Source organism: Elaeis guineensis, chromosome 5, assembly GCF_000442705.2.
Source record: "Elaeis guineensis isolate ETL-2024a chromosome 5, EG11, whole genome shotgun sequence".
Taxonomy (NCBI): domain Eukaryota; kingdom Viridiplantae; phylum Streptophyta; class Magnoliopsida; order Arecales; family Arecaceae; genus Elaeis; species Elaeis guineensis.
The window spans coordinates 13,371,989-13,386,837 of NC_025997.2; the positions used below are offsets into that span (position 1 = coordinate 13,371,989).

The 14,849-nt window shown below is 34.9% G+C and overlaps 1 protein-coding gene across 2 annotated transcripts; it reads left to right on the top strand.

Moving 5' to 3' along the window:
* Positions 1 to 8,841: 8,841 nt before the first annotated feature.
* Positions 8,842 to 11,395, top strand: LOC105044918 (WUSCHEL-related homeobox 6). Of its 2 annotated transcripts, XM_010923014.4 has the most exons (3): positions 8,847 to 9,589; positions 10,724 to 10,899; positions 11,082 to 11,395. In XM_010923014.4, exons 1-3 carry the CDS (start codon positions 9,004 to 9,006, stop codon positions 11,097 to 11,099), a joined length of 780 nt encoding a protein of 259 aa, XP_010921316.1. In that variant the 5' UTR covers positions 8,847 to 9,003; the 3' UTR covers positions 11,100 to 11,395. The 2 variants fall into 2 exon arrangements, with proteins under 2 accessions (XP_073113676.1, XP_010921316.1); XM_073257575.1 differs by lacking the exons at positions 10,724 to 10,899; positions 11,082 to 11,395 and adding an exon at positions 9,664 to 9,793 and having other exon boundaries at positions 8,842 to 9,589.
* The last annotated feature ends 3,454 nt before the right edge of the window (positions 11,396 to 14,849 follow it).

Below are 14,849 nucleotides of genomic sequence, written 5' to 3' on the forward strand. Positions count from 1 at the left end.
ATGAAATTATGTGGTCAACCAGGTAAACGAAGACCCCAAACTAACCCTTGTGGAACGGGTCTAAGTTTTGGACTTGGAATTAATGCGTCCGACAGAAACGAGTTAAGGTTGCCCATTCTATAATGGCTAGCTCACTTGGGCAACTTTTCCATTGAATTATTTACCTAGTTTTGAGGTAAGGTCCAATTTAATGCAAACAATTGCATCCAATCCAAATCGACATGGAGGTCTATTGTTTGAAGCCTAAGCCTAAAGCAGGGGACCACTTACAGCCTTGATTCTGTCAATTTGGAGATTTTATAGTTGTAGAATGTATCAATTCAATCATTTGTCACTTTGTTTACTTGTTGCATGTCATCTTGGTCTACTATATACCTGGTCACCAAAATCCAGGCCTCAGGACCACAATGGCTTTTTATCCCTCGCGGGTTGGGACCAAATATAAATGGGTTCGAGTTGTACTTTTGCGTGAGAGAATAATTCTTCTTCTTTCGCAATGTTAGCCATTGGATCATGCAATATTTACTTCAAGATTTGTGTAGATAGATAGAAGATAGAGGTTGAAGTGGTTTGAAATGCATCCAAATTGCGATCCAATAGTGATGCGATGAAAAAAAATTCAATCATCTTTTCGCGCAAAAGATACAACTTGACCCAATATAAATATGGTTCAGTAACCATTAGCGGGTTGCACCAAATAACAAATAATAACCATAATCATTAGTGGGCACCTCTGTTGGAGAAAGTAGGTAAAATTGGTTTGGGATGTCACCATCGAAAGCCAAATTGAACGCATCAACTAATCATGGCAGATTGGTATTATCTTATTATTCTTTTGGGAGAATGTCTACTTATCATTTAATATAAAGTATTAGTTGCATGTTATAAGTCCCATACCATGCTTATAACTATGTTAAGATGTTAAAGGGAAGAATCATAATTTGGTCCCCTATATTTGCACATTACGACATCACATCCTATATACTATAGTCCTTGGTTGAGCAATATTCAGGTTATCATATACACCATGCCACGGCTTATAAGAATAATTTTTTCAGAAATTTGTTGTTCTAGGCGTGTGCTCGGTGACGCTGAGAAACTTCCAAAACTATAATTTTCTGAACTAATTAATTATATTTTAAATTCAAACCAGATGTTTATTCATTCGTTACAAGTTCCGAAGAGGACTATGTTAGTTGATGTGTCTTTTCAGTATCCAGTAGTTATGTGTTTCTCCAATTGGTGTTTGTGCATTTTGTACACTAATTAACTTGTCCAACAATTTAAGATTCCACACAAAAAATAATAATAATAAATAAAAAAATAAAGAAGAGAAGATTCAAGAAGCCTATAACAAATATAAAAAAAAGCAGACGAACCAACTTGATATTTTTGGCATATTATCAAAAAAAAGATTCTAATTTTTTGTTATTTTGTATCTTTTTGGAGCAAATCGAATATAGTAATTAAGAAGTTGTGAACTTTCTTAGTATTATATATCTATTGAAATTAATATTTATATATTTTTGTTTGAGTCATATGAGATCTCATATACGGTTGTCAGAGAAGAAATTTGTTTGAATTACCTATCTTTGTAAGATAAGCAATTGGTTTAAGAAACATTTTGAGATTCAGATGATTGGGGATGATTTGTTTACAAGGGATTATACTTATTTTTCAGTAGAAGTAGCTATGCATGTAAGTTATTGATTTTTTAAAAATAAAATGGCACCTTATTTTGTTCACACATCAATAAAATCCATTACACAAGAATATTATATCCTTGACTCCCTTTAATTACATTTTATCAAAAATACTAGACAAAGCAATAATTTGGTATCTTACTAGTAATTAAAAATATCGAAAGAAGCATATATTATAAAGGCACTCTCCCAACCTACAATATTACCTTAGCAGCTTTTAATTTTGTGATTATATTTTTAGATTATTTTACTATTCCACTAATTTCTTTTGTATGAAATAGTCTATAAGTAATGAGCTGTGCAATGGAGGGCATCCTTTCCAAAAATATTTTTACAATTATTTTCTTCTCTAAAGTTTTGTTTGCATATTCCGATTCTTTTTTTCTCTTAATTTACTAGTTGTTTTTTTATTGCAGAACTAGCTTTGCACATCAGAAAAATTAAATATTTTCATGCACCATGTGTCTTGGCATATCGATCATGGGACACTTCATAGAATGTTATGTGGAATTTGCACAAGATATGAAATGATAATAACTAGGCCACATAAAGTGCCTAAACAATAATAATCACACATTCTTACCAATAATTAAAGGAGTTGAAGTACGTATGTGGGTCGATACATCCCCTATTGCAACTCCTAAGCTGGCTATTAATTTTTTAAAATATTTCAAAAAAGTAGTTTATCATAAATATTTCGAACATTTTCAATTATCTGCTTCTTTAATGTCGCAAAAGCTAGTTTATGTACTTTGCATCTTTCTTTTCTTTATTGTCACCTTCATATTGGATTGCTAGATAGTTTTACATATATATGAGCATGGTATAGATGCTTAAAGTGCACTACACCATATGCCTTGCATGATTCCACTTCTACAAGGAGCTTTCATAGCTTCGTAAATAATAATTATTTCATTTAGCAGCTTGCCATGAACATCTCCAACCTCTCTAATTATACTTCTTTATCACAAAGTGAGCTGTGGCATACGTGTTATGTTTAATCGATCTTTTATTTTTATTAACCATGTTTATATACCAAGATAGTTCTCACCATGAGCATTCATGCATGTAAAACCCTATCTATCATCCTTGCATGTCAAAACCGGATGTCGGCATAGCAAGAGTAACCATGTGGCATGACACACGATGCATGTAATTGTCGGGTATTCAATTCATATAATAAATTAGTACAAAATTGCTGACGTACGAATCACATGCATGCATGGAACATTAAAACTTTTTTTTTAAGTCGAAAGAAAATAAGATTAAATCTCTGGTGGTTTGGCTTTGATTCTATACTAACCGACCTAGCCGACCTCTGCCACGCCGACTAAGAAGCGAGGAGAATAAAGCAAGTTACACTGAATGGAATATATGAGTCCCCAGTCCTCACATGGATCAAGGTTCAGGGGTTGGCCTTTGTCCATATTTGTTTTCCATACGTTCGAGATCCCCCAAAAACCGAGACAGATTAAAGCCAAAGGGAAGAGAGGGTGGGTGGCAGAAGTGGCGACCGACCCTCCAAACAGCAGCAGCAGCAGCACACAGAGAGTGGGGAGCAAGCATTTTTTTTTTTTTTTTTTTTTTTTCTAGCTTTAGAGAACGGTGCACCTCGGCTCCTTTAAAGGGGGACTGCACCAAACTTCCCCTTGGTTGGCCCCAGTCTTCACTTAGACGCTGCTCCATTTGCGGAGAAAAGATAGGGAACAAGAATATTTGTATTCATGATTTGTACTTGTACACTAGTTTAAGAACAACACCAAAGAAGTTAGAAATAAGAAAAAAGAAAATTCCTCCCTTTGTTTAATAATAATCTATCTCCTAACTTCAAAATTTTTTTGAAGTACTTTGTTTTAAGGAATCCTAAGTACATATCTTTTGGCGTGTTATATTTTTTATAAAGACAAAAAGGTGGAAGGAGGAAGCATCATTGTCGATTCGTCGTCTAATTCACTTAGAGGCGATGACGTAGATCACAGTAGGAAGTACTCTAATAAATGGAGCCGAAGCCTCGTGGACGAGGGGGAAAAAAAAGCAAGAAAATTTATTATTAAGCTATTTTGTACCATCCACGAGCAAGCAATAGGATCATTAGCTTTGATAATCCACCTCTTAGTTTTAAATTTTTATGTTCCCTGAGTAAGTTTATTTTTTAATGTATTACATTTCTCAAGAAACAAAAGGTGGAAACGGGGAGCATCTTCATCAATTTATCATCCATGTCTTTTTGAGAGAAATTTATCATCTATGTCATTAAGGGGAGGTGGTCTAGACCATGAATATTAGCAGGAATCCAATGGCCAGAGTCAAAACTTCATTCATGAAAATGAGGACATGCAGAAGAATATATAGTTTTCAGATAATTTTGAGAAATGCAAGAATTGTAACAAAGGTTTTGCAATTACGTACGTACTAAACAATACGATAGACACCGAATTCAAGAGAGTAGCTTGGTTGCAACTTTATTAAGAATGTTATTGTAACGATTGTTGCGAACCAGCACTTAAAATAGAATATAGCTAGCTCATGTTCGACTCTTATGGCTACTTGACTTGATTGGCCTCCGACATGTAGCCAAAAGTTACAAAGCTTCTCGGGCAGACTTTATAAGCAAATATTATAAGCAGGGTATCATAAGTTAATTAACTTCTTTCAAAAACAATGGAAAAGTTAATTAAAAAAATGATTCTTTCTTGAACAATTAATATACACATCAATCAACTTTGTATTGTTGGCGTGAGGCAATAGTACTTATGTCCATCAAACACTTCAGAAGATGCATGAAGTAGGTAGGACCCAAAATAAGCAGTGTCGCAAGATTTAAGTCAAGTGGAAAAATGCATATATGCAATCTTAGATACTCTCCAACTATGAAAGGAAACAGGAAAAAAAACAAGATAGGGTTTAGAAGCTTATGATGCCCAGACTAAAATCAACGTACATCACTATCAAGTGAGGTTACACTCAAAAGAATGGCACATGGAGGGCCCATATTATACTATAGGAATTAGGAATCTTTTTCCATATAACAGTCTAATAAAGTGTGGACTGTTGGCCATGCCTGTGATAAGATCTGCTGGGTTTGTTGTTGATCACATTCCTATCATAAATGGACCAAACAAAAAACTAGAACCATAAAAGTATGACCGAACAGATAAATGTCACCCATCTGACTTTGTTGACTAAGCTTCTTCTACAGGCATAATAAATTATTAGCTCTCCCTCATGCCCTAGTTTCTAGGGTGCTGTTTGCGACTTAATTATTAAAGGAAGAGCCATGCAAGCCCAAATATTGATGGTGCTTTTCTTGTGGACTAAAGCAAGAGTTAGGCAGGTTCCCATTATTTTGTTGGGAGAGTGGGTGCATATTATGAAGGATCGGATTCCATTGGGCGGTTTGTCCTTTCCTTGCCAAATATTTGGATGAGAACATAAACTGAGGTGGAAATATATATTATTGCAGAAATAACCCTCCTTCATGGTGAAGGAATTGGAGGTCTCGATTCATCACTGTCAATTAATACATTATTCTATATATCGGGTCATCTTATTCCAAGGTAAGAGAGATCAACATCTCATGGTAACACTCAAAAGACTGGCCGAAACCCCGTGGTTCCGTTTGGATACTTTAGTTGGTTGATTCTATTTGTGTAGGGCCAACAATAGCTCTTTGCATAGTTTGGAAGATATGCAACTTATTATTTTTTTTTCCAGCTATTGAGTTTTCTTTTTTTTGGGTGAAGAGCTATTGAGTATTCAAATAGCTTAAGTTACACGATTATGGTAACAATATAGCTAAGATCTCATTCAAAAAAATTAGTCGTAAAATATTATTTAGATTCTTTAATCCTGTATAAATATCCAATTCTACTCCATGCATAGCCCATGTAAAATTAATTAACATATGCCTGCATAGATTCTCACATACCCGACCATTTAATTCTTATCATCTTTGTCAGACTGAAGATGCAAGTACATCCAAATTCAATCATAGGTACTGTAAATTGAATCATAAATACCATGATTAGTTTATGGTTAACCCAAATGGACTTATGCTATAATGTCTCCTAATCTACATAGATCATGAGTTGAGTTCATTCTCCTATCATCTGTGATAATTTAAGATTTTATATTTAAAAAAAAATAATCAAAAAATATTATTTGAATTCTTTTGTACTATACAAATACTTAAGATCTATCTAGTATATAGCCACTATAAAATTAAATATACATTCGCATGTGTCCTCACAATTATGCTATATAGAAACATTAGCATTTCATGCTAATGCCATAGTTTCATTTGGATTTGAGCCATGATTCCACAACGTGACAATGTTTTTTTAAAAGTTAAGCTAGGAGGGGTTTCCTCACCGCATATATATCCTATGGTAGAAACCCTATTTACCATGGGAGAAATGCGGCAGACATACAAACATGGATGTCTATAAAGTGTGAAACAGCACCGGTACGTAGTTTTTGATTTTGTTTATTCTATGAGTTTGCTTCCTTCTGGAATCACCCTCTAGGACAAATATTCAAACCTTGCCAGATTATTCAATTCAAAAGATATTCATACAAAATGATTGTAAAAAAAAAAAATAATTTGCAAAATTTTAATATTACAATTTTGAAAAAGAAAAGTGCCAATTACCTTAGCCAGTGAAATCAATAGACTTTGGCTCAGATCCTCCCCTCCCACTATCTTGACACTGCTTCCTTCCATCGCAATTCTCAAAAAGAAAAGAAAGGTTGCAGCATACCATCTACTATACCATTCATTAATAACAACTGTAGAAGCACATGAAAGAAGAAAAATTGAATTAAAGATGTGTTCTCCATGCATGCTAGGGGGGGGGCCTGGATCTGATGAATGTCTATAATGGAGTACATCCTACAATGATCCATGACCATCATGGAGTACATCTCACTGTCACTACTTCCATCACAATAAGTGCAGAGTAAGTTACCTGTTAAAATAACAGTGGCAAAACCAAAAAAAGAGACCACTCAAAACACAAGCCACTCTGTGTTAGATGCATATTGTTTATATGTTTAAAATCGAGCTGAAAACAAGACTATCAAAAGATCAGTAATTTTGAAGAAGCGTATGTCCATCTTGCATGCATGTACATATACCTGTATATTTTCAAACTTGTAGGACATCTTCAGATAATGTAACAATTATCAGTAACAAGATATTCCAGATCGTTCATGCTTGATATATAGCAGGATATTAGTGGAAAACTAGGCCTTCTCAAATAATTCATCACTTTGTTCGAAAATGTTATAATAAATTAAAAATAAAATATATTTGTGTGTATGTGCGCATGTACGTATATTATATGCAATATATGAATATATAATTGCATGTATGTCATGCATATATGTAATTACATTGTTTGGAAAACCTCGACATATTTCGAAGCTGCTAATTAATTTCAATAATTCTTGAAACAAAGTAAAGATGTTAGTTCTAATATAAGTATACATTTTTAAAAGTTTTAACCAATGAGGGACAGGAACAAAGCTGTGTCATGTTAAAGAGAAACTACCGTGGCCGTGGGGTGGCCAAGGGAGGGGACAGAGGTCAGTCCCGGTAAAAAACCAAGTCTCCGTAGTCTCCGCGTCGTCGGCTTGTGCTGTGAAAAAAGGGCGAAGGTAACCGATCTTTGGGCCAACCCCTGGCCACCACCCTTTCCCTCTTTCCCCTCACCTTCTTCCAAGTTCCAACCCACACCCTTTCTTATATATGTATATATATATATATATATTATACTATAGCCCTCCTTTTATGTTGTCCTTTTGGCCCTGCGTCCATACAACGTCAGCCCTAATAAATTAAGGGTGCGGTTCTTTGACCGCTTCTTGGATCGTTCCTACCCTACCTTTGAAATCTGCCCTCCCTTTGCTCTGCAGAGGGGACCCACCTCCCCATGCACCTCCCCAAACATCACATGCCTCTGTGGTGTGCCAAGCCAAACCCTACCTCCCCCTCCCTGGTGGCCCTTCTCTTTTCACATGTTGATGTGATCAAAAAACCCCAACAAGATACCTGAGAAACCCACCAACCTTCCTAAGGTCAGGTTTGCCAAAGGTGGCCCCACTTGTTCCCTTGCTCTTTCCTACTTCTTGGACCCCCTTTTGGGGATAAGGTGGAGGCAGCTAGGTCTACCCTCGAAGGAACTATTGAGGCATGCTGGCATTGTATTGGGTTTCTAGAACTTGACAGTAGTGCCTTTTTAGGGCAGTACACTTGAGGGCTTCCTAAATGATCAATGGATGTAGGTTCAATGTATATTAACTCTAGTTGCTATGTGACTAGGGTACATCGCAATTAATGTATGCAGATATTCTATGAACTGCTCGAATTGGGAAACACCAACACATGATCAAAACCAATTTTTAAAATACAAAAACTTTGATATATTATTTCAATTAAACATCAGTGCTACAATGCATCAAAAAATTTATTTATGAAATATACACGTTCAAAATATTTTTTTAATTTGAAAGATCTAAACAAAACTATCTAATTAATAAAGCAAACGACCGTAAAATATACAGTTACAAATAACATCTGTCATAATATCAAAAGATCATTAGCAATTTATTAATCCTAATCAATTTAACATCTATTTTTCTTTTCGATCATAACTTCATTTTTCTAATTCATCACTAAAAATCAATCTTCCCAGTTATCTAATCCGAATTACATGTATCTACTATATTTATTATATAAATTTAATTGCAATGAATGATGCAATTGACCTCCGATTTAAATCAATATCATTGGCTGATAATCTTGCTTTTAAATTTGCTAACACTATCATCATAAGCTTAAAGCCAATGAAGGATGATAATGGCAATCCACGTGTACATGACATTAAAAGCGATTATCAAAAATGACGACATGATTCCTAGTATGACACAAACCTCACCTCACAGTTACATGTATCAAAATTCTTGTTAATCAAGGGCATGTTGGTAATCTACTTGTCTAAGGTTAATCAAAAAAAAAAAAAAAAAAAAAGTCTACTTGTCTAAGCCAAGGATGTTTAAAATTCCCTTAATTTCATAACCCCACAAAGGGACATTCTTTCACACAGGTCCTATAAATACCTCTACACCCGCGTGTGTGCAAACACTGTCTTGGTGTCACTCTCTCCTCTCCCTTTTAATTCATGTATATATGTAATCTCCCCTGCCCCAACCCCTCCCTTCACCTACACTCCTCTCACTTGACTTTGTTCTCCTCCCTCTTTTTCACCTCCTCTCCCCCTCCAATCCCCCCACTTTACCCATGGATGACCAAACCCCGGACAACACCAACAACAACGGCAGCGGCGGCAGCAGCAGCAGCAGCAGCCCCGGCCGGGGGTCCACCCCGGCCGCCGAGCCCGTGCGTTCCCGGTGGACCCCGAAGCCCGAGCAGATCCTCATACTCGAATCCATCTTCAACAGCGGCATGGTGAACCCCCCAAAGGACGAGACCGTGAGGATCCGCAAGCTGCTCGAGAAATTCGGCGCCGTCGGCGACGCCAACGTGTTCTACTGGTTCCAGAACCGCCGGTCGAGGTCCCGCCGCCGCCAGCGCCAGCTGCAGGCCGGCCTCGCCGCCGGCGCCGGCGCCCACCAAGTCGGCGGTGCAATTATGTGCGAACCTTCTTCTTCATCCGGCTCCTCCAGCACGTCCACCTCCAATTCTTCCGGTGGAGGAGGCTTCTTTCCTTGCTCTTCTTCGGCCTCGTCTTCTTCCTCCAGCTTCATGGGGGATGACAGCGCCGACGATCTCTTCTCCATCTCTCGCCAAATGGGCTTCGCCGACAGTACTCAAACTCCATTCATCTACTCTTCGGATGCCTCGCAGTTACACTACCAGCAACCTGGTGAGTGCATGGCTGCGTGTTGGCCCTTCTTCTCTATAAGCTTTGTGTCGTGAGACCTGGTTTTCATAATTTAGGATGGAGGGCTTACTCGAGGAGGACTTCAATTTTTCTCCAAAGGATCGGTTTGTTGCTTGAGGATAGATGTGCTCCCTTGGCTGCCCACATCCTTTTCCTCCATCCAAAATAAAACACCTTATGATTTCAGATTCTCTTCGCTCGCAAACAAGGTTGATTGATTGATTGGAACTTCGTTTTCTATATATTAAAGATTGTTCCTTTTTGTTCATTTCTATTGGATCTGAAGTTAAAAATTCGCCAAAAGTTTGGTCCGTTCGTCCAGTTTTCTAATCCAATTGGTCCGGTTTAAAAGCATGATAATAAATTATTGATCATCCACACCAAAATATGTCCATGTGACTCCATACACTGTGCTGGCACATATATGAAGTTTTCAAGATCCTTGTCGCTTGAAACCCTTTAGCTATCAAGGTCATTTTTGATGTTCTCTAACCCCAAAAGTTTTGTTTTTTTTCTTTTATTTCCCCCTTTTGCAACTTAATAAAAGCATCCAAACAGGAGTTCTAGAAAAACTGGAAATAATTGTCCAGATTTAGGTCATGCATGTAATTAATGATAAAATTTTATGATATCTCCAATACTGAGTAACTTCACTTCTTTTCCATCCATCCTTTAATAAATTAAAATTTAGTCCCTCTTTTCTCTCTTCAATCACTTGTGTTATTAAGTCGTTTCTCTACACAATCGTTACCAACCTGATTTTTCTGCTTTTTTTTTTTAAAAATTTTTTTGTCAACCTAAATACAAGCAGGAGTTTGATTGATTGGACATGGAGGTTGGTTTTGTCATTGGGAAACAGTTGATATCCTTTTTCTTATTCTTTTTAAGCTAAAACTGAGACAATTTCTTCAATGCATAGCCATGTCATTTCCTCTATATGCTTGCCCACAGAACTTTCTTCCACATCCATTAATGAAGTACTGAAATTTGGAATTTTGAGTAAGTTCATGCATGGAGAACATAAAAACTAAAAATAAATTCTAGTAGATGTCAGAGAAATACTTTCGTCAGCTAAGTGCCATCCAGGATCAATTAAGATCAAATTAATGGATGCAGGGACTATCACTGTATTCATCAATGGAGTCCCTTCAGAAGTTCCAAGGGGCCCAATTGACCTGAGAGCTATGTTTGGCCAAGATGTGATGCTCATCAATTCTTCTGGAGACCTTCTTCCTGTCAATGAGTATGGAATTCTAATGCAGAGCTTGCAGATGGGCGAAAGTTACTTCCTGGTGAGTTGGCACACTAATCCATTGAGTAACGATTTCTTACAAAAATTGAAAATATAATCAGTGACTTGATGTGCTTAAAATTGCTATGATAAATTGGGTACTATGACAGCCAAAAAGTTATTCTGTGACCATCTTGGAATTCTAAAAATCATCTGAGCTTAGGTTGTTTTGCTTGTTAACAGGTTTCCAGGCCTACCTAGTCTGAGTTCAATTGGATGAATAAAAGGATATATGGTGGTCATCGGCAATTCAATTAACAATATAAGATGGTGCAATTTTAATATCACAAGAAAGCGAGCTTGCGTGCTTGCTGTCTGCTATTGCATTGCTCTTGTAACAAGCTGTTCCCTAAACCATCGTGTTATCACATGTCAATCCTGCTTTGGCTTGAGATGCTGTAATTTTACTTGTTAAACCATGATATTCAGGTGCCTGAACTTATTCAGACTGGATTGTATCAGTATTGTAAGCAAATTAATTTTTTAATGCTGTTGAATTTGCTTTTTTTTTTTTTTTCTTTTTGTGTTTACATTTTCTTCTTCTTTTTCTCCCCTTTGTGGAGTGATGCTGCTCCCTAAAAAATATGGCCCTCAGAGTACTTAAGTTGCTTACGTATCAAAAGTTGAAGATAACTTGAAAAAAAAAAAATAGTAAAATGATAATAATTGGTGAGTTTGATATTCTTAAAGAATGTGTTCTCTTACCTTGTTTTTTGATGTAAGTGTTCTTCTACCTTGTTGCTTGATTCTTTTGGACTGCCAAAGTTAAAACGCGAAATTAGCACTTTCTATACTGATATATTAGAAGATTTAGAAGATTATAATTTGTTGTTGTTGTTGTTGTTAATTAGGATTTGGTACCAAGGTAAGTTCTATCCACAACTTCCTGAAATTGGATTAACCTTTGATGCCTAATCAATTGATTCCAAAAGCTTGAACTGATAGAAAGAAATCAATAATATCTCAGATTTAACAAATTTTACCAACCATTAATGAAAGCTTCATGGTTACATGCTAGGGGAAAGTATTTTCCATTTTGAAGCATGATTATTTGCAGTTTAAGGGCAAGCACTTGGGTCCATTGATTGCAAAAGCAATATACGATACACAAGAACATGAGCTATATATCTAAATACAGAAAAATTATTAAGTAGACTTAGTCTATAATAACTATTGTATACAAAGCCAATGAAAAAATACTATAGTAGTGTTTTAAAGTGATTAAATAAATGTGTTGAGATGGCTGCAACTACTGTGGTATTTTTTTTTTTTCATTGATTTAGTCTACAGTATCTATTGCAGACTCAATCTACCTAATAATTTCTCATAAATATATAATACTTGCTTCTTATGAGCAGAGCATTCAAAGGGGGTGCTACAGACTAACTGATCATCTATTCCAACAATTCTACATAATATTTTATTTTCTAACTTTATTGGATATATTCATACCAGACGAGTATAAACTATCTGACTTATCAAAAAATATATAATACTCAATGAAGCACAAGTAGCGAATTATTTGCAAGATTTAAAAACCTACGGTAAGCATGAGAGAGAGAGAGAGAGAGAGAGAGAGAGAATCAAATAAAAGAATAGTGAAAAATGTTGGGGGTGGGGGCGGAGAACTGGAAGAATGGTGAAAAATAAGGCAATCATGGCATGGAACAAGCGGTACTTTTTGCCGACTAAAATTGGTTAAGTTTTGAACCAGCAATTTTTTTATTGTTTTAACATACAAAAAGGATTAATAATTTCACTCTATCCAAGAAGTGTTACAGATCATGCTTTTATTTTTATAAAACCCACATGCATTCAATCTCCATTCTTGTTCAAGAAGAAGATTGTGGAAGTAATTTTTTAGATGCGTAATATATTAACATCAATTCTTAAAGAAAATTGATTATCCATTTCACACATTCTCCACTATGAGGCATATTTTGTAGCCCTTGATTCTTGTTCAATCTCCTTCATGACATGCATTCATTCTTCTCAAGCCCTATTATAAGTTGCAATATACATTTTTATGCAAAATTCCACTAATATCTAGAGTAGAACTGCCTTTTCATCCTTCTCTTCATATAGAATTTAGTGTTTGTCTCCCAGATTTTTTTTTATTATCAGTTTCATATGCATTTGCTTATTTGATTTCACTAGAAACATTCTCCTACATGCTTGCTGGAAAATAGAATTCTCTTGTTCCCATTTATATGGTATTCTCTATCACAACAAGTTTTATATGTAACATTTACAGAAGTACTCATTTACAAATTGATCTTACATTTACCACTTAATTTTTGGTGTTTTTATTGACCTTAATAAAATTGTTCTTAGCTCCTCATTCATATCCATTTTCCTTCATACATAAGAACCTTTTCTTAATGTAATTATTACATAATAGAATTTATTACCTTCAAGTTTGATGATTATTGTTCTACCAAAAAGATGATGGTCATTGATTATGTCGCTGTTACAAACACGTACATCTTAATATCCATGTTAAGCTAGAAATCCTCATCCTATTATTAGAAGCTCAACAGTACATATTAATGTTTTATCATTGATATATGAACAAGATGATTTAACCGATTGACTACAACTTAGTCTAGTTAGTCAAGATATTACCTAGGTCTAGTGTATACAACTCATCTATAGTTAAAAAGAAAAACAAAATCACTTAATTATAGTCCTAGCATTTTGGGGTCTGGGAAGGCAGGGAATTCGGGACTAACCTAATCTTTAAATTTTTTCTATAGATTGTCATAGTCCCATATTGATGAATAAAAAGAGATACCATATTGGTTTATTAGCTTGGGCCAATTCTCCTTCCAACTGCTTAAGCATTTGGGTTATTAGTCCATGATAAGTGGTATAAAAGCTAGGCCTACTATGTATCATCATCTTTCTCGTGGATCTCTCACTAATCCGATATTTGGTTGGGGTGATGAAAGGATGGATAGATGGGATTGGAAGGATGGATAATCTCTATCCATCATTTGGTTCAAAAAGTTATAAAAATGATATGAAAAAAGAGAGATTATCCATTCACCCTGGCCCATTAATTTTCATCCTAGCTTCCAAATTAGGAGGATACAAGGAAGAATGGATGAAGCATTAATGGATAGATTTTTACATTGACAAAATTATCCCTCATTAATTTTTTTGACAAAACTATGATATTACTTCACTTTTTCATTCATATTATTTATATAGATTTATATATATATATACCTTTAATCATATACTATTAAATTTTATTATTAATTATTTTAATTTTAATACATAATCTGGATAATTATAATTAAATAATTAGAATCATCTTCTATTTCTTTATTTTTATTTATTATTTTAATTAACTATTTATATAATATTAATTAACTATTTAAATTAAATTTTAAAATTAATTAGTTATTTATATAATTAATACATATGATTATTTTATTAATAATTAATTTTTAAAAACTATTTATTAAATTAAATTGAATATTTATATATTTTTTATATAATTATAGGTTATAATGATTATAAGTTTATATGTTGTTTACTTCTTTAATATAGATAAATGTTATAAATTGATAATAATAATATTTTTATCAAAGAATAATTTAGTAAAAATATTATACCAAATATCATCCATCCTCTCTTTTATTCCTCCTCAACATTGGTATTCCTTATCCTCTCGCTCATTCATCCTTTCTCCTCCATCCATCCTTTCTTTAATCCATCTTTTATACCAAATAGAAGATAAGGGATATCAAGGTTGAGAAGGGTCCAATAGGGTTGAGCAGAATCTAGGCTATGGATAGTCTTCTCTCTCTTGAGTAGGAACCAACCATGAGGAGGGCACCAGGAGATTAAGTGGGGTAGATTGTCATAGCCCCACATTAACTAATAAAAGAGGTGCCACAGGATTTTCTATAGCATGTGACAATCCTCTTTCTAACAGCTTAA